Below are 18,207 nucleotides of genomic sequence, written 5' to 3'. Positions count from 1 at the left end.
AGAGGGACGAATCCTCACGCTAATCACATGGTGCAAAATGAGACAAATCCTTGTCATTGTCATCACGAGGGGGGAGCAGCAGTAGCAGAGTTGTGTCCCTGTAGCGCCCCCTGCTGCTTCCCACTGGGTCGCATCCCTAGATTACAGGAAGAGGAAGTGACCCTGTTTTCCCTCCACCAGTTCCTCTTTCCTTGTTACTCTTCTTATATTATTATTTAAATGTACACGGAATTTACGAGTTACAAACTATATTACTGGAGGATACAAATAAATATATTTTAATTAAATTAATTAAAATAAAATTTCAAATATTTGAAATTTTAGAAATATAAATATCAGAAACCAAAAACAACAGGGCGGAAAAATCACTATTTCATCACTAATTAAAAGTCAGCTGGTCGTCAGAGCAGTTGAACAGATAGTGGTCAAACACAAAGTGGATTCTGGAGTCAACCTGCTGCTCAGGTGGAAACACGACACGAGACTATCTGACGGCAAATGTGTTTTGTGGTGGTCACGTTCTTGGAGATGATGATGAGCGAAGGACATCGGAGGCCTGAAGTCTTTGGGACTTCGGGATTCGGCTCGTCTTTTGAGTCCAGCTTCATGTTTTTTGACCTGAGCTTTAATGGTTAAGATTTCACTGAACTCTAGTTTCTGTTTTTGAAGGCTAGAGAACACTTCGTGTGATAAAACCTTGTTCTCTATATCATTCCAGAAAATGGTGATTTTATTTCCACCATTTAAACATTAAACGCGTTGAAATCTTGTAAAAAACGTAGTTGTAAAAGTCAAATAATAAAAGAAGAGCCAACTGAGCTTTTATTCATCGCACCATTTTTAACCCGCTATCATGTGACGTTCTGCACAGATGGAACAAGAGCAAAGTTCACGTGTTGTTCTTCTTCCTTCTTCCTTCTGTAAGCTTCTTCCTGTTTGTCGTGTGTTTGACGAAGTCACACGTGTTCTGCGTTGTATTCTATGTATCTAGCGGGGATTCATGATGCTCATTTTTAACTAATTTGGGGCTTCTACTAGAACATATTTGCATTCTTTATTGTAAAAGGTGTAAGGCTGTGGACCACCATGTAACGGACTATCTACTAAAGTAACATCATGTTGTACTGAAGAAGACTTGAAACTAGAGACTGAGACCATAAACTCATGTTTACAATGTTTACTGAGGGAATAAATCAAGAGAGAAGTAGAGTCATTTCCTCATAGACGTCTATGGGAGCAGAGGAGTCGCCCCCTGCTGGTCACTGCAGAGAAGTAGAGTCATTTCCTCATAGACGTCTATGGGAGCAGAGGAGTCGCCCCCTGCTGGTCACTGCAGAGACGTAGAGTCATTTCCTCATAGACGTCTATGGGAGCAGAGGAGTCGCCCCCTGCTGGTCACTACAGAGAAGTAGAGTCATTTCCTCATAGACGTCTATGGGAGCAGAGGAGTCGCCCCCTGCTGGTCACTACAGAGAAGTAGAGTCATTTCCTCATAGACGTCTATGGGAGCAGAGGAGTCGCCCCCTGCTGGTCACTACAGAGAACGCAGCTTTTGAGCATTGGCTTCACAATGCGAATGTTTCTGCCTGGATGCGACTTTGCAAAGAAAGTTTTTCCCATAAGCTTCTATGTGATGCAGGAAGGGGAGATGAATCTGGATCTCATGTTTCCTGACTAGCCCATAAAAACTGACCAGGTTCAGTTCATGTGTTGGTAGGAACCACAATAACTTTTTCATTTCATTTTATCACAGAATATTATTGCGGATAATCTTACAATTTTACGTCTCATCCAAATACTCCTCCATTTTTCCAACATTCGTACATGTACGGAAACAGCCTCAGTCCCTCAGCGTGATGATGACGTCATCGTCCTGTCCTTTCCACAGCATCTCGCCCTCAAAGTCCAGCATCTTGTGCTTGCGGCAGCGCAGCGCGATGCCCACCACCTTGTCCGAGATCTTCACGTAGCGGTCGAAGAGGCGGCCGAAGGAGATGACGGTCCGCCCCTCTTTGTCCTTGATGCCCATGTCTCTGATGATCCACACCATCTCCTCCATCTCCCTGTGGACGTGCTTCTGGGCCCGGTCGCCCCTCTCCGCCGTCTTGGAGCCGTCCTTGGGTCGGCCGTAGCCCTCGTCGCCCTTGCGGAGGCGCTGGGCCATGGCGAAGTCCTGGTCGAAGTCCTCGCTGAAGGGGTTGAGCCTCTGGCCCTCCATGTGCTGCTCGGACCACTGCTGCCAGCGTCTCTTGACGTCATTCCTGGTGTTAATCTTAATCTGGAGATAGAAAGTATAGTGTGGGGGGGGGGGGGGTTAACATCAGAGTTTGGGGATTTCCCTGAGCATTTCCACAGGAACAACTGAGCAAAGCAAAGCTCTTTAAAGTAAATTGGATTCCAGGAACGCTTTATGCAGTAATGCTTTTATGAAAGATAACATAATAATGTCTTTATTCCTAAGAGACAACAAATGGACACGATGCTTGATGAACGTCTGATGCTGCACAGGTTTGCCCTGACGTGCTTTCGCATTCTCTACAGCCCTTTAATGGAACCCCAACGGAGGGCAGTACAACAGAATTTACACTATATGACATAATATCATGTGTGTAACTGGTCACATTTAGTCTAGACTGCTGATTGCTGCCTTTCAAACCCACCAAAAATGCTGCAGCGGCTCCTCCTCTTTGCCGATGTATTAATGTTGATTTATGACCCTCGGTCTTTAAATACACTCCTCTCTGGTTGGTGTAATCGAACCCCATCCTGTCCTTTACTTAGCACCTCATACATACACAGCAACAGAAAGGCTGCACCTCGGCTCATATGAACTGGAATATTTTACAACCCCGAGCATCGAGGGAAAGCTACTTCTTACGATGTCAAAATGGCGATTTATGTGACTTTTTATCAATAATCACAACAACAACAACAATACCACTCATTTTGTTTTAGCCTCTCCATCCGCCTGCATGCACTCATTAATCAAAGTGGTCTCATGTTCACGTTACAAAAGCAACAAAAAGGCCCGTTGATGCTACTTTGTCTCTGTTTGCTGTCGATCTCACCCTCATTGAAGTATTGATGTTCTTAAAAAGCTCCGAAAACAAGGTGGAAAAGGTGGATTGTATAGACGTCTATGAGAAGATGACTCTACTTCTCTGTAGTGACCAGCAGGGGGCGACTCCTCTGCTCCCATAGACGTCTATGAGGAAATGACTCTACTTCTCTGTAGTGACCAGCAGGGGGCGACTCCTCTGCTCCCATAGACGTCTATGAGGAAATGACTCTACTTCTCTGTAGTGACCAGCAGGGGGCGACTCCTCTGCTCCCATAGACGTCTATGAGGAAATGACTCTACTTCTCTGTAGTGACCAGCAGGGGGCGACTCCTCTGCTCCCATAGACGTCTATGAGGAAATGACTCTACTTCTCTGTAGTGACCAGCAGGGGGCGACTCCTCTGCTCCCATAGACGTCTATGAGGAAATGACTCTACTTCTCTCTGGATTTATTCCCCCAGTAAACATTGTAAACATGAGTTTATGGTCTCAGTCTCAACACAACATGATGTTCATTTAGTAGATTATGTTTTCCGCTTGTTGTGTGAACACTATTCCCTCTCTTCTTCTACCCTCAACCTCTTTTCTCCCCCCCACCCCTCATCTCTCCCCCCTTCCCCAGTATTCCCCTCAGCTCGCCAGGCCCTCAGATCAGTGTCACCTTATCGCCTCGGCATTTGCTCGATGAAAGGTGGAGACGTGTCACCGAGGGAGCTCTGAACTCTCAAAGCTATAATGATCCTGGTCGCATGTTTTCTTCTCTATTCCGCTTCCATCTTTGCTGCGATGTTTATCAAAGCGAACCGTGTGTTGGAAAAGTAATATTTGACTTTGGCCTCTACTTCCCCAAAATACTCTCATTCAACTGCACGCAGGCAAAAGCAAAGGACCAGTTCTTGTTGTTCTTGTGTTGTGAACTACGCGTAACGTGTTCTTTCTCTGAAGCTACGGTGGCCACAACGTTCTCTCTCCTACGACGCGTCTTCTTTAGCTGCGCTCGCTAAGTCGCAGAATGAATCCCTTGTTTCTCGCCGTTGACTAACGTACATATTTGATCCAAAATGTTCCAAAAGAGGCGATGCTCTGCGTCTCAGACGTTTCATCTGGGAAAAAGTGTTTTTCTTCTCTTATTACGCCCCTTCGACAATTTCTGCCGTCACCGACGTGGACCTCGCCTACTCATCCAAATATAGATCAAACCAATATGTTTTGTTCTATCTAACTACGTTTCTCCTCCATATCCTTTTATAGTGCCCCCCCCCCCCCCCCCCGCCTAAAGGTCAGCTTGGAGTCTGACTAGATTTATTTACATATTTTCCATTGCGCCGCGGTCCAGCTTGTGTTTTCATAAGTTGGCAGCCAAAGGTCCCTTTGTAGTTATTTGGATATCTGGTAATATCCTTATTATCCTGTGTTGTATTTTCGCTTTACATCTTGTGAGTGAGGTCAGTGTCGACGTCGTGTCGCCATTTTCTCGATAGCTCCATCAACTCGTGGAGGTTGTGCCGCTAACTACGTTTCTTTGAAAAACATATTGTGTTTCTCTCCGCTGTCACCCGCCCATTCTTTTTCTCTTACGACACACAATCAAACCCCTTGTTGCAACCGGGGGAGTCGCCCCCTGCTGGTCAGTGGCGAGAATGCAGCTTCAAAGAAACTTCCGCATTGATTTCACTCGACAGAACCGCGTTAATCCATCCCATGCTGGTAAGTTGGTATCCCCGTGTTTAAACCTTCTCACTGTACCTTGGGCCTGTTGGTCTGTTTGGACGTCTGCACGTCGCCCTGCTCAGTCTTTGATTCGTTGTGGTCGCTGAGCCCCGCCTCCTCGCCCAGCCCGCTGTCCTCCGTGTCCACGCTGCTGCTCCTTGACCCCAGCTTCCTGTCCTGGAGTGACAGCTTCCTGTCCTGGATGAACCCTCCTCCCCCCGCCGCGCTCTGCAGCGCCCTCATCTGGCGCCGTCGCGTCGGCGACTCGTTGCCCAGGAAGGGCTTGCTCTCCCCGGGGGCCGACTCCATCTTGCCGCGGAGGGCGCTGACCAAGTCGCCGCTGCCGCACTCGCTGCGCTTCGGCTGCACGCTCCTGCTCACGGAGCCGGTGCGGATCTTACTCCCGCCGGAGTCGTCGGCGCCCGCCGCGATGACCCGCGGGGCAAAGGCCGGTTTGACCCCGTCGCTGCGGGCCTGCGCGGCGCCGACCTCCTCGACGGACGCCGGCATCCAGCCGCTGGGGATGGCGTCCTGCTGGTCCGAGTGCTCCGTGGCCCAGCCCTGCCAGCTCTTGGCCAAGTTGGCCACCATGGCGGCGCATTTGATCTTCCGTACCGCCCGCTTGAACGCCTGAGGCTCCTTTGGCGAAACCGCCGTGGTGCCGCTGCTGCTCATGGTGACGGTGGTGGTCAAGGTGCGGAGAGATTGGTTTGCTGGGAAAAGGCCTGTTTTTAGTCCTGGAGATGTTTTGTGTTAATAAAGAAGCCAAAGGCTGAAGACAGACCAGGTGGTGAAGGACAGAGAGGCGTTCTTCTCCTTTGTATCCGAGGTGGATCTTCTCTGCGAGGTCTTTGGCTTTAATCTCCTGCTGAAGCCCCTCCGGCTCCACTCCGGCCTTTAAATAGAGTCGTGGAGGAAGTGATGTCGCACGGCGTCCACGTGGGGCCGGAGTCCAGTGTCAACATTCCTGTTGCTGGCGAAGGTTTGAGAGCTGACTCACACACACACACACACACACACACACACACACACACACACACACACACACACACACTCTCTCTGTGACTGAGGTGCAACAGGTGCTGGGTGTTTTTTAACGACTCCGAAGTTTCCGTCCTCACGCAGAAATACGCTGAAACATAAAAGGCCTTCGCTCTGAGTCAGTGTGTGTATGTGTGCGTTTGTGTGTGTTTGTGTGTCCGTCTGTGTTCATTGTTTATAAATAGGGATGCTTTCACTCAAAGGCACGACTTGCATTCACTGGATGCTCTGATCACTTTGTGTCTGTGTGTGCGTGAATTCCTAAATTCTGTGTGACATGACACATGAGTGTGTGTCTGTGTGTGTGTAACCGGCACTATTTCTGTCTCTGCGTGCACACATAAATGTTCAGGATTATGACTCAAAGCTGCCTGCATCTTCTATTTATTCAGTCTGATCTGCCAACTGCTTCATCACTGAATACTTTAAATAAAACGAACATTGCAACAGTTGATTCTTTAATTACAGACATAAATATACAACACATATACAACACACATACAACACATATACAACACATATACAACACACATACAACACATATATAACACATATATAACACACATACAACACATATACAACACATATATAACACACATATAACACACATACAACACATATATAACACATATATAACACACATACAACACATATACAACACATATATAACACATATACAACAAATATACAACACATATACAACACATATATAACACACATATAACACACATACAACACATATATAACACACATACAACACATATACAACACACATACAACACATATACAACACATATACAACACACATACAACACATATATAACACATATATAACACACATACAACACATATACAACACATATATAACACACATATAACACACATACAACACATATATAACACATATATAACACACATACAACACATATACAACACATATATAACACATATACAACAAATATACAACACATATACAACACATATATAACACACATATAACACACATACAACACATATATAACACACATACAACACATATATAACACACATACAACACATATACAACACATATACAACACACATATAACACACATATAACACACATACAACACATATATAACACACATATAACACACATACAACACACATATAACACATATATAACACACATACAACACATATACAACACATATATAACACACATACAACAAATATACAACACATATACAACACATATATAACACATGTACAACACATATACAACACATATACAACACATATACACCACATATACAACACACATATAACACACATACAACACACATACAACACATATACAACACACATACAACACATATACAACACATATATAACACACATATAACACACATACAACACATATACAACACATATATAACACACATACAACACATATACAACACATATATAACACACATACAACACATATACAACACATATATAACACATATACAACACATATATAACACATATACAACAAATATACAACACATATACAACACATATACAACACATATACAACACATATATAACACATATACAACAAATATACAACACATATACAACACATATACAACAAATATACAACACATATACAACACATATACAACACATATACAACAAATATACAACACATATATAACACATATACAACACATATACAACACACATACAACACACATACAACACACATAACACACATAACACACATACAACACATATAACAAACATACAACACACATACAACACACATAACAAACATACAACACACATACCACACATACAACACACATACAACACACATACAACACACATAACACACATACAACACATGTACAACACACATACAACAGATATACAACACATATGTAACACACATATAACACATATACAACACATCTCGTCACGCTGCTGTGTTGGCAAAGCGAGAGACGCACTGCGAAGCGCACAACCTGAGTGATCCACACACAGGGACACACACACACACACACACTTGTGTCCCTCATCGGCATGACGCCTAAACGCTCAATAAAAGCACCTTTGATACGAGTTTGGAAACGTGTAGAAAATACCGGCTCCAACACCTACGTGCGTAGAGAGGGTGCACGTTAACACACAGACACACACATGTGCTGCCCAAAGAAGACCGATTGGGGTCCGTGTGAGGAGAGAACGTTTCTCTGGCTCGAAACGTGAGCGTGATGACGTCATCGCTCCATGGGCGGCGTTTTCTGACTCCGGGGAAAAGAGCAACTTGGCTCCGGATCCTCTTCAGTGGGCTTCATTAGAGGAAACCACACACACACACACACACACACACACACACACACACACACGCACACACACACAAATGGTTCTAATCTTCTACATTTACAGAAGATTTGAACAAACAATCGAAAGCCTTCTGACCCGTCAAGATGCATTCGCTCATTCGCACCCATCGCCGCCATGCAAAGCGCCCGTCGGCCCGTCGGGGTTTCACGTCGCCGTGGCAACAGGCAAACTAACGATGAGGCCGTTTGAGGGAACGCGCTGCAGTGGCACGTGAACTTCGTGCATGTCACCATTTGATTGCTGATTTGATTCTGTCCATTTTGCCCATTTGCTACGTGACCACAGACAACAACAACAACAACTGCCTCTGGCGTGACAACCTGCGTGATGAAGCAACCCTCCATTCTGCAGCGAGCTCCACTGCACAGGAAATATGGCCGCTGTCAAATTCGGGTCCAATGTATTCATCATGGCCGGGCCCGTTTCTCTCGCTCAGCATCAATGAAGAGCTGATGTCAGAAACGGACCGGCGCTCTTCCTCGGCGCTGCGCTCGCCTGCTTTAACGAGCTCTCAGACGGGTGATGTGTTGGTTTTAACACGGATGGAAACATGCCGCTGCTGTCGGATGGAAAGTAAAGAACTCGCTGCGGCTCCACGGAGGGAAATGTCGGTTTGAAGCAGCGTACCTGTAGTAAGTCTTTACGTAAAACATTTTCTGGTTGGACAACATGTCCGACTTCTTCACATGAATAATTCAACAGGAGGAAAATATTCACCATCAACGTTGACAACAACGCTGTGGTAACAAACAGCCTGACGGACCGTTGACTCTAAACGGACATCATGCTGGATAGAAGAGAACATGAAACATTGCGTAAAGTCTCTCTGCTCGTCCTTTTCTCGGCCTTCCTGGTCATCGGTACCTTCGTTTCCTCCGTCCTCCTCTTCCTCTGTGTCCTCCGCACAGGGGACGTCTGATGAGAGACATCTCATCTCTGTCACATCCGGACACGAGTTCAACCACTGAACCATTATTATTCTTCCGCAGCGGCAAACCAATGACGTCAAACCGATCCGAACTGGCACAATTCCACCTTTTATTTGTCCCTCGTGCTTTTGAGTGGACGCTGTTATCGTGGTGAATATCATTCAGTGGTTGACAGACTGGCTCAGGGATCGGGCCTTCGCCATGAATGCAAACGAATAACTTGACGGGGATAATCGAGTATGAACCAAGACTCAACATGAGTCAACGTGAGCAGTGACTCAGGGATGCATGGAGGCGCTTCAGCTCTTATGTTGTGTCTCTGCAGCTGCTTGGACGCTAACCAGCAAAGGGCAGCTGGTTATCGTACGTCATTGTGCTCCTTTGACTTTGGCTTCATCCATAATTAAATGCACATAAATCAGCCTGTCAGTCAGCGCTAATGTGAGGCGGCTGAATGACATTTTAACGAGTCGGGGCTATTCGGGGTTCACAGCGACCCACCAGGTACGCATCGCCATCGCTCATACCGGGCAGCTCATTACCGCTCCTGCAAGCCCCGCCCCGTCCCTCGCAACTCTCCTCGCGGCCCCGCCCCCTCGCATTGATGTACTTTCTTTCTTTGACCTTTTACAAGCCAGAGAGGCACATCGCCCACAGTAACTTAAACCGAGATCATATCGGCAATTTAATCAGCTGATTAAACGTCCTTAAACATGAGCATGAACTTTGACCGGCATCAGGTCCTTCTCACCTCGGCAGAGTCAGAATGAGAAGTTGACTCGTGCAGCAGCAAGCGACCTCGTGTACTTTCTGAAATAAGTCATAATGTTAAACGATATCTGGGCCAGACGTCGGTGTCTGAAATCTGCATTCTGTGTAGAAACCAGCAGGGGGCGACTCCTCTGCTCCCATAGACGTCTATGAGGAAATGACTCTACTTCTCTGTAGTGACCAGCAGGGGGCGACTCCTCTGCTCCCATAGACGTCTATGAGGAAATGTCTCTACTTCTCTGTAGTGACCAGCAGGGGGCGACTCCTCTGCTCACATAGACGTCTATGAGGAAATGACTCTACTTCTCTGTAGTGACCAGCAGGGGGCGACTCCTCTGCTCCCATAGACGTCTATGAGGAAATGACTCTACTTCTCTGTAGTGACCAGCAGGGGGCGACTCCTCTGCTCCCATAGACGTCTATGAGGAAATGACTCTACTTCTCTGTAGTGACCAGCAGGGGGCGACTCCTCTGCTCCCATAGACGTCTATGAGGAAATGACTCTACTTCTCTGTAGTGACCAGCAGGGGGCGACTCCTCTGCTCCCATAGACGTCTATGAGGAAATGACTCTACTTCTCTGTAGTGACCAGCAGGGGGCGACTCCTCTGCTCCCATAGACGTCTATGAGGAAATGACTCTACTTCTCTGTAGTGACCAGCAGGGGGCGACTCCTCTGCTCCCATAGACGTCTATGAGGAAATGACTCTACTTCTCTCTTGATTTGTTCCCTCAGTAAACATTGTAAACATGAGTTTATGGTCTCAGTCTCTAGTTTCAAGTCTTCTTCAACACAACATATGTTCATTTAGTAAATGATGGTCCATTCAGAGTCAGACAGACTCTTGTTTTCTTTAACTGTCCAGAAGGAACTTTGTGGTCCAACGCTGATCTCGTGTGGACGTCGGTGTGATTGCATCTCTCTGGTCTTCATCAGCCTCACAGTGTTTCTGAATAAATACTTGGTTTAATGGTGAGATTCTTGTCAAGAAAATAACGGTTTACAAATTTACAGAAACCTGAAACACAAAATGTGTGTTTTTATAAAAAAAACTGAGTTCTTGATCATGTTTTTATTTTATGCTCATTTATTTTGGAAATCGGCTAGAGATCCACCAATCGAGAGCTAGGAGATTTATCATGTAGCCTTAGCATGTAGCTTTAGCATGTAGCTGGAGAATTAATGTCTTTAATTTTATTTGATACAACTTAACAATTTATTTCACAGATTCATCAACGTATTTCCAGTGGTTGGTTATTTCTTTATTATGTACCTTGAATATGATTTTTTAATTTTCAAATGTACGTGTTTTGACAATGACAGCAACCCACTGACCAATGTTTCCATGGTAACCGAGACCCCGGCTGACCAGTGTTTCCATGGTCGAGACCATTAACACAACATCAGGCATTCTGGTTGTCATTCAACAACACTGAGATTCATGCCTTCATTTAGTCATTGAGCACAGTTCAAATCAAATTCAAACATTCGTTCGACCGAGGTGCCAGATTTAATATTTCAAACACTAATTCAATGAGGAATCAACAATATGCAATATGATAAGTTAAGATATAGAGGAGTAATGCAATCCCTCTGCTCTCGCCTTTAAAATAGATTTCACTGACACAAATGAGGCGACGCTCATCGAGAAACAATCTAGAAAATGTACCATTTGATCAAAGAAGGTTTTTTAGATACATGCAGTGAGAAATATTTAAAGAAACACGTCAGTAAAGAAACATGAGCAGTTTAAAGCTGATGCATCTCCTTCCTCTTTGATATCAGTGTGACTGTAACAGCAGAAAGAAGACACACACAAGCTCTGCAGGAAATGTGTGAGACGCACCAAGAAGTCGCACAACTACACATCACACATTGTTACACTTCACACTGCACGACCTGCCGCAAAGTCACCAGAGATATGAACAATTCTTATTGCACTCGGCGCACTAGTGCTCGACTTCTTCATCTTCGTGCTGCCGGGCGCCATCTTGTGTCCGGCGGGGGGGGGCCACATCGGTTCCAGCAGAACGTGAGGACGGAGCAGGGAGAGGAGGGGGCGGGGGGGGGGGGGAGAGGTAATGGACAAACTTTTTTAAAAAAAAATCACTTTTAGAATGCGTGCACATTAAAGACGTGAAGCGACTGTCGCAGGGATCTCTTCCACCGCGGAGCTACGCTGCAGCTGAGGGTGGAATGGGTTTCTCCACTGCTCTGCTCTGCCTCCTCCACCTGCACCAGCACCCAGTATGGAGCACTGGGCTGAACTGGGAGAGGAGGCACGGGGCTCTTTACAGGACACACGTGAAAATAACAACAAGTCTACACACAGTGCTACAGCTGCACATTAGTTTAAAAGTAAACGATGCAAACACAAAATAGAAGTAGTTTTTGAACTACGGATAATTACATGTTTGTCAATGAGTTGATTGTAATGGTCTTGAATGCTAAGAGTTATCATCACAGGGTGATTACAAATAAGTACTAATAAGGATGTGCTCTCAAAATATGAAGCAGTTGAGGATCATTTTTTTTGCAGTAAATGACGTGGACTCAAAAAGGAAAAATGTGTGTTTCTACGTAAACAAAATGTAGCAGAAATCACATTTAAATAAAACATTATTGTTAGTAGCGTAGCACAGATGACGTCATGGCTGGAGCCGAGCATTTATACCTCGTATGAGCCACCAGATGACGCCGTTACATTGGCGTTGCTCCTTCCGAATGTCGTCATTCTGCATAAACGGCCTTGATTCCGTCATTTAGGACGACGCTCCGCACAAATAACTCAAGCGTCTTCACGGATGAGGTTCATCATTTAGAAATGAGGCGAAAGTCGCCACAAATGATGACGTTTGGGGTTAAATGCGTCACTTACCGCTGCGCAGTCCGACTAGTTGTGTCGCTGCAGTCATGGAGGATGGAAAGGTCTGGAAAGAGAGAGAGGGAGAGAGAGAGAGAGAGAGAGAGACATACAGCGAGAGAGAGAGAGACATACAGCGAGAGAGAGGGAGAGAGAGAGAGAGAGAGAGAGAGATACAGCGAGAGAGAGAGAGAGAGAGAGAGAGAGAGAGAGGGAGAGGGATAAAGACGGGATAGAAAAAGAGGGAGGAGAGTAACGGGTGGTACTGCGTAGCATCCCTCAGGGGTTGCCAGGTTTACAGTTTATCCGCCTACGGCGAGTGACGCATTTAGCACGCATGCGCAGTAGGCAAAGGGCTGATGAATCACTGTTTACGTACATAAGGTAACAGAATGGAGGAACTATTACATCGTTATGTAACTCGTTACAGGTTTAATGGCATCCAGAGCTGTTTATGACCACATCGTTTTGGTATTTTGTTCAAGTGTAAATAAGACGTATGTTTACCTTCATTTTTCATATCTTGAGTACATTTAGCTAATCCTTCCTGCTTTATTAACTCACGACCACTCGTCACATGCATGCGGCCCCGCGCTTCCCTCTGAAAGCGCGCGTTTCTCCGTGTTTCTCACGGACCTGGCAACCTCCGCACCCGGCGTGACGACACGACGCAGACACAGGAGCGATGGCGGACGAAGTAGAGCAGGTTGGAACCGCCGCGTCAAACTGCGGTTAATTTCTCGCCCGGCGTGTGTTCAGCGACCCTGGGAGGAGGCCGGGGGGCGTTCGACCCGTGAGCCGGTTTCCAGTGGGATCATCGTGCCCCTTTTGTTAGGTTTTACCCCGTAAACCGCGCGCCGCGGCCTGCAGGGGCTAGCTGCGTTAGCCCGGGCTAGCATCAATGCTAACCGTCAAAATGACCCAACGTGTGTTATTGGCGGCGCTGTTCAGTTAAACGTCACGTAGCACCGAGCTACTCAGCATTCATATACATGTATTGTTTAATTTGCGCGGTAACAACTGGAAAGAGTTTGACCCGTTTCAATTGTTTTAGTGAAAATATTCAAATGTGACGTTAATTGTCGTTTAATGCTCACCTATGAAATGAAAATACGTCTCCACGGTTCCATCTTTTCATTCACGCTTTGACGTTAATTTGGTTCTGCTTTACTTTCTCTACATTGTGGTTTCATAGCATGTGTTGGATGAATATGGCACTACAGGTGTTAAATCAGTCACACATGTTTTACTTTATTAGAAGACATTTGACGGACAAACCCGAAGGTATCCGCTTTCTGTGCGCATGCGCAGACACACCTGCTATACGCGTTCTCAGATTTTTGCAGTCATTTTCTTTTGATTCCAAGAAACCGATGAACAGGACATGAATCTATAAGTCACGTGTGTCTAACTGACGTCCTCTCGCTGGCAGCAACCGACTACCAACACGGTGGAGGAGCCGCTGGATCTGATCCGACTCAGTCTGGACGAGAGGATCTACGTCAAGATGAGGAACGACCGGGAGCTCCGCGGGCGCCTGCATGTAAGACGCACACGCAGTAATTACTGTTACGGGTGAAACTGAACTTCCCAGTTGATGTCCGTGGTTTTCCCTCCCCAGGCTTACGATCAGCACCTCAACATGATCCTGGGCGACGTGGAGGAGACGGTGACCACGGTGGAGATCGACGAGGAGACCTACGAGGAACTGTACAAGGTAGGACACGGGTTCCTTCGTCTCTGAGGTTCCGTTGCAGCTGCTGGGACCAAAGTCTTGATACGTTCGGTATAAACAACTATTAACCTAAATATTTGAATTGTCCCCTCTGCAGTCCACCAAGAGAAACATCCCCATGCTGTTCGTCCGGGGGGACGGCGTCGTCCTCGTAGCTCCGCCCCTCAGGGTGGGCTAATCCTCAACCACTTCCCGGTGCGAGGGGCAGCTGGGATGTTTCTACCCTTGGGGGGAGGGGAGGAGGGGGGGTACGCTCCAGCCTCCATCAGGTTCCTCCTCTGTCATCATTCACAAGGATTTCAAACATGTCTTCACTCAAAGAAAGGAAGAAACGGGCAACGAGAAGCCTTATTTCAGTTTTTATTTGGGCCCGATGTTGTCGATGGGTGATTTGCCCATCTGAGGTCCGTCTCAGTACCCTCGCTGGTTGTGCCCAGTAGAGCCCTTCATAAACCCCCCGTGATCGAGCTTTATTCTGAAGAAATCGCTCCAGATGTGTTTGTGAACTCTCTTTGGGCCCAGATGTGTCGAGTATTAAGAGCAGTTTTATTTTTAATTCTCAAGTGAAACCTTTTTTTTTTTTTTTATTCGTTTGTAGATTCTCCGAACTCTCGATCTGTGAGAACTTGAGACGTTTGAGTTCCTCCGGGACGCTTTTACTTTCTTTTTATATATTATATTTTTGTAGTGTCTTGTGGGACTGGAGAGTGCGTCATGTGAACATTTTCAACATTTGGTTTTGGTAACTTGAATAAAAAAGGTTGTTTGAAAAGAAAAGTGTCTTTGAAGTGTGAGTTAGTTCTTTATCACTAATGGATGATGATTAGAGACAAATCAGAGGACGATCCTTTAAAAGCATAAATGCTGAACTGTTTTACGTTTACGGCTTTTAAATGAGCAGTTTATGGTTTTATCTCTTCTGAAGAGGACAATTCGGGCTCTGAGATTTATTTAATGTTACTCAATTTTCTCACTTTAGTGTGGACCAAATTATTTTCCAGTAAATACTTGACGCATTTCTTGATAAAATAAATGGTTAAGTTTAGAATGAAGTACTTTATGATCTCAGTTTAGTTCAAAACCTGCCACGACGCCTCAAACCACAAATACACACAAGCCGTTTGTTACTTGGATGAACGTCTCTCACCACGTTGGGTCGTATTGAGAAGAGCACAAACACGCACACTTACACAATCACAAGAAGAAGGTTATGAGCAGTTGAGACCACTTACATTTACTACGGTCTAACAAAATGCTCTTTGTTTTTACTTGTATGCACTTTTGCTCCATTGATTACTGTCATCATTTCGGCAAATGTAAAAGGAGAGTTGCAAACTAACGTAAATCCAGCAAAGAATATCACAATATGCCGAATTATGTAAACCGATCATGTGTTTTCCCTTTGGACCGTCTGCGACGCAACAAATAACTTCATCTTTAACTGATTACAGAAAAGGGGAAAGTACTTGAGTACGCGCCATGAAGTCTTGTATTGGTGCGTTCTGGCCTCTAGATGGCGCCACAGGTGCACAGTGACCTGCAGCACTTGGTGGTTTTCCTTGCTGGGACGTGATGTTCCGCCTCTGAAGGGTCCTCAAACATCAAGTCATCCAAGATGGACACTTCTCCTCCTCTCCAAGAGACTTTAGTCTCTGGATGTTTGTTTTGTCATTTTCATTTCTTCAGTGGCTGCAGGGATTATTGTGCTTTATTATTCTGTTGGATGGACTTTATTTAGAGCACAATCCCCACGTTGTACGTTTGAACCTTTTAACGGTTTATTACAGATATTTGACTGAATAAAGTGGCTTTCAAACATGAACACAAACCCACCAAAACCAGGAGCTCAGAACCGGAGCTGCAGGTGGAAAACGTTTCCCAGCAGCGTTGTTTATTTGCGTGACCTCCGACGACCTGTTGGTACAAGTGGAGTCACAGAGAAGAAGTGGAAATATACTCATGGCGAAGCATTGTGACAGGAATAACTGCAGACGTGACACATAGCACCCCAACGCACACACACACACACACACACATTGAGACCAATGGTGTGTGTGTGTGTGTGTGTGTGTGTAGTGGGTAACTGGACAGGCATGTGACCCACAAAAATAATCAGATCGAAGCTCGTGGAACCTTGAAGCAGGACGTCCTTGAATTAATAGAATTGCAGACACACAGACACACACACAGAGACACACACATAGACACACCTCTCGTCGAGCCGTCATAAATACCAGCAGCCTCCGCTGCCCTTTCTTCCTCCCCGAGCAGCTGAAGCTCTTCAGCTTCTGCCGACGTTCTGCACACACAGAAATCTCGCTTGGAATTCTTAAATAGTTACTTTTAATCTCATGGACGTGCAGATTGTGCGAGGCGTCCCACCGGCGTCCCCCTGGCGTCCCACCGGCGTCCCACAAGCGTCCCACTGGCGTCCTTGAGAGCAGCTGCCGGGCCGCTTTGTTCAAACGGTGGTTTGTGTCAACGATTCCAACACTTTGAATCAGCGAAAACGTCTTGATGGCGTTTTAAAATGAGCTCTTTTTGACACACACACACACACACACACACACACACACACACACACACACACACACTTGTTCTCATGAATAAATCCACCCCCCCCCTGTCTGACTTCATACAACTGAACTCAAGTCTTAACACGCAAATGTATTATTTAGTAGTTATTTAATTATTATTATTATTAGTCATTTTTGGCTACAATAAACATAACGAAACTATATTTGCCCCTTTTTCTTGTCTTGTTGTGTATCTATGTTTACGTTTTTGCATCTTTTAAAGTCTGTAGTTGATTTGTGTCTCTTTGTAGTTGATTTGTGACTCTTTGTAGTTGTGTTGTCTCTCTGTAGTTGTTTTGTGTTGCTTTGCAGTTGATTTGTGTCTCTTTGTAGTTGATTTGTCTCTCTGTAGTTGTTTTGTGTTGCTTTGCAGTTGATTTGTGTCTCTTTGTAGTTGATTTGTCTCTCTGTAGTTGTTTTGTGTTGCTTTGCAGTTGATTTGTGTCTCTCTGTAGTTGTTTTGTGTTGCTTTGCAGTTGATTTGTGTCTCTTTGTAGTTGTTTTGTCTCTCTGTAGTTGTTTTGTGTTGCTTTGCAGTTGATTTGTGTCTCTTTGTAGTTGATTTGTCTCTCTGTAGTTGATTTGTGTTGCTTTGCAGTTGATTTGTGTCTCTTTGTAGTTGTTTTGTCTCTCTGTAGTTGATTTGTGTTGCTTTGCAGTTGATTTGTGTCTCTTTGTAGTTGTTTTGTGTTGCTTTGCAGTTGATTTGTGTCTCTTTGCAGTTGTTGTATTCAGTTTTTAATGCTGAGCACATTTGAGTCGAGACGAAACAGATCGTTGTAACATTTGTTGATTCGTGTCACTTTGAGGTGAAACGCGATGCCGTTGTGCGCTGTAACCCTCGTGGGAGTCGCTCCATTGCGATTTCGATTCCATCCAGCTGAACCGACACATTATTTGTTTGCGATTAGCCTTTGATGCAAAGCGAAGAAATTGAAATGATGATGCAAAGTAAACGGACGCCGCGTGTCCTTTTTCCGTTCAAAGCGACGCACCGGAGGCCGCAGGGATCAGCTGCAAGAGAACAGGACAGATGGCCACAAATACCAAGATGCCAAAGCAGATCTGCTCATTGAGCTGAAGAGCACAGCTGTGTGTGTGTGTGTGTGTGTGTGTGTGTGTGTGTGTGTGTGTGTGTGTGTGTGTGTG

The 18,207-nt window shown here is 45.4% G+C and overlaps 2 protein-coding genes and 1 long non-coding RNA gene across 3 annotated transcripts; 1 reads left to right on the top strand and 2 right to left on the bottom strand.

Moving 5' to 3' along the window:
* Positions 1 to 809: 809 nt before the first annotated feature.
* abraa (actin binding Rho activating protein a) lies at positions 810 to 5,837 on the bottom strand. Its single transcript, XM_078092698.1, has 2 exons — positions 4,807 to 5,837; positions 810 to 2,278 (listed from the first exon to the last, which is right to left on the bottom strand). Exons 1-2 carry the CDS (start codon positions 5,443 to 5,445, stop codon positions 1,841 to 1,843), a joined length of 1,077 nt encoding a protein of 358 aa, XP_077948824.1. The 5' UTR covers positions 5,446 to 5,837; the 3' UTR covers positions 810 to 1,840.
* A 5,287-nt stretch (positions 5,838 to 11,124) lies between these two features.
* On the bottom strand, positions 11,125 to 13,358 carry LOC120835419 (uncharacterized). The gene is made up of 3 exons (XR_013453280.1): positions 13,255 to 13,358; positions 12,763 to 12,814; positions 11,125 to 11,874 (listed from the first exon to the last, which is right to left on the bottom strand). It is a non-coding gene; the product is annotated as an uncharacterized LOC120835419 (long non-coding RNA).
* lsm3 (LSM3 homolog, U6 small nuclear RNA and mRNA degradation associated) lies at positions 12,923 to 15,259 on the top strand. The gene is made up of 5 exons (XM_040204328.2): positions 12,923 to 13,131; positions 13,356 to 13,453; positions 14,180 to 14,290; positions 14,369 to 14,464; positions 14,580 to 15,259. Exons 2-5 carry the CDS (start codon positions 13,433 to 13,435, stop codon positions 14,658 to 14,660), a joined length of 309 nt encoding a protein of 102 aa, XP_040060262.1. The 5' UTR covers positions 12,923 to 13,131; positions 13,356 to 13,432; the 3' UTR covers positions 14,661 to 15,259.
* Positions 15,260 to 18,207: the final 2,948 nt, after the last annotated feature.

Source organism: Gasterosteus aculeatus, chromosome 17 (assembly GCF_964276395.1).
Source record: "Gasterosteus aculeatus chromosome 17, fGasAcu3.hap1.1, whole genome shotgun sequence".
Lineage (NCBI taxonomy): Eukaryota > Metazoa > Chordata > Actinopteri > Perciformes > Gasterosteidae > Gasterosteus > Gasterosteus aculeatus.
The sequence above is the reverse complement of the archived record's forward strand: the minus strand, read 5'-3'. Positions and strand labels throughout refer to the sequence as shown.

What these genes read in the sequence shown, in the direction of transcription:
- abraa (XM_078092698.1), bottom strand. Translation starts at nt 5,445, where the DNA reads ATGAGCAGCAGCGGCACCACGGCGGTTTCGCCAAAGGAGCCTCAGGCG. An exon ending in AACAGACCAACAGGCCCAAG is followed by an intron (nt 2,279 to 4,806) that starts GTACAGTGAGAA and finishes TTCTATCTCCAG; the next exon opens with ATTAAGATTAACACCAGGAA.
- lsm3 (XM_040204328.2), top strand. Translation starts at nt 13,433, where the DNA reads ATGGCGGACGAAGTAGAGCAG. An exon ending in AGCTCCGCGGGCGCCTGCAT is followed by an intron (nt 14,291 to 14,368) that starts GTAAGACGCACA and finishes TTCCCTCCCCAG; the next exon opens with GCTTACGATCAGCACCTCAA. An exon ending in CCTACGAGGAACTGTACAAG is followed by an intron (nt 14,465 to 14,579) that starts GTAGGACACGGG and finishes TCCCCTCTGCAG; the next exon opens with TCCACCAAGAGAAACATCCC.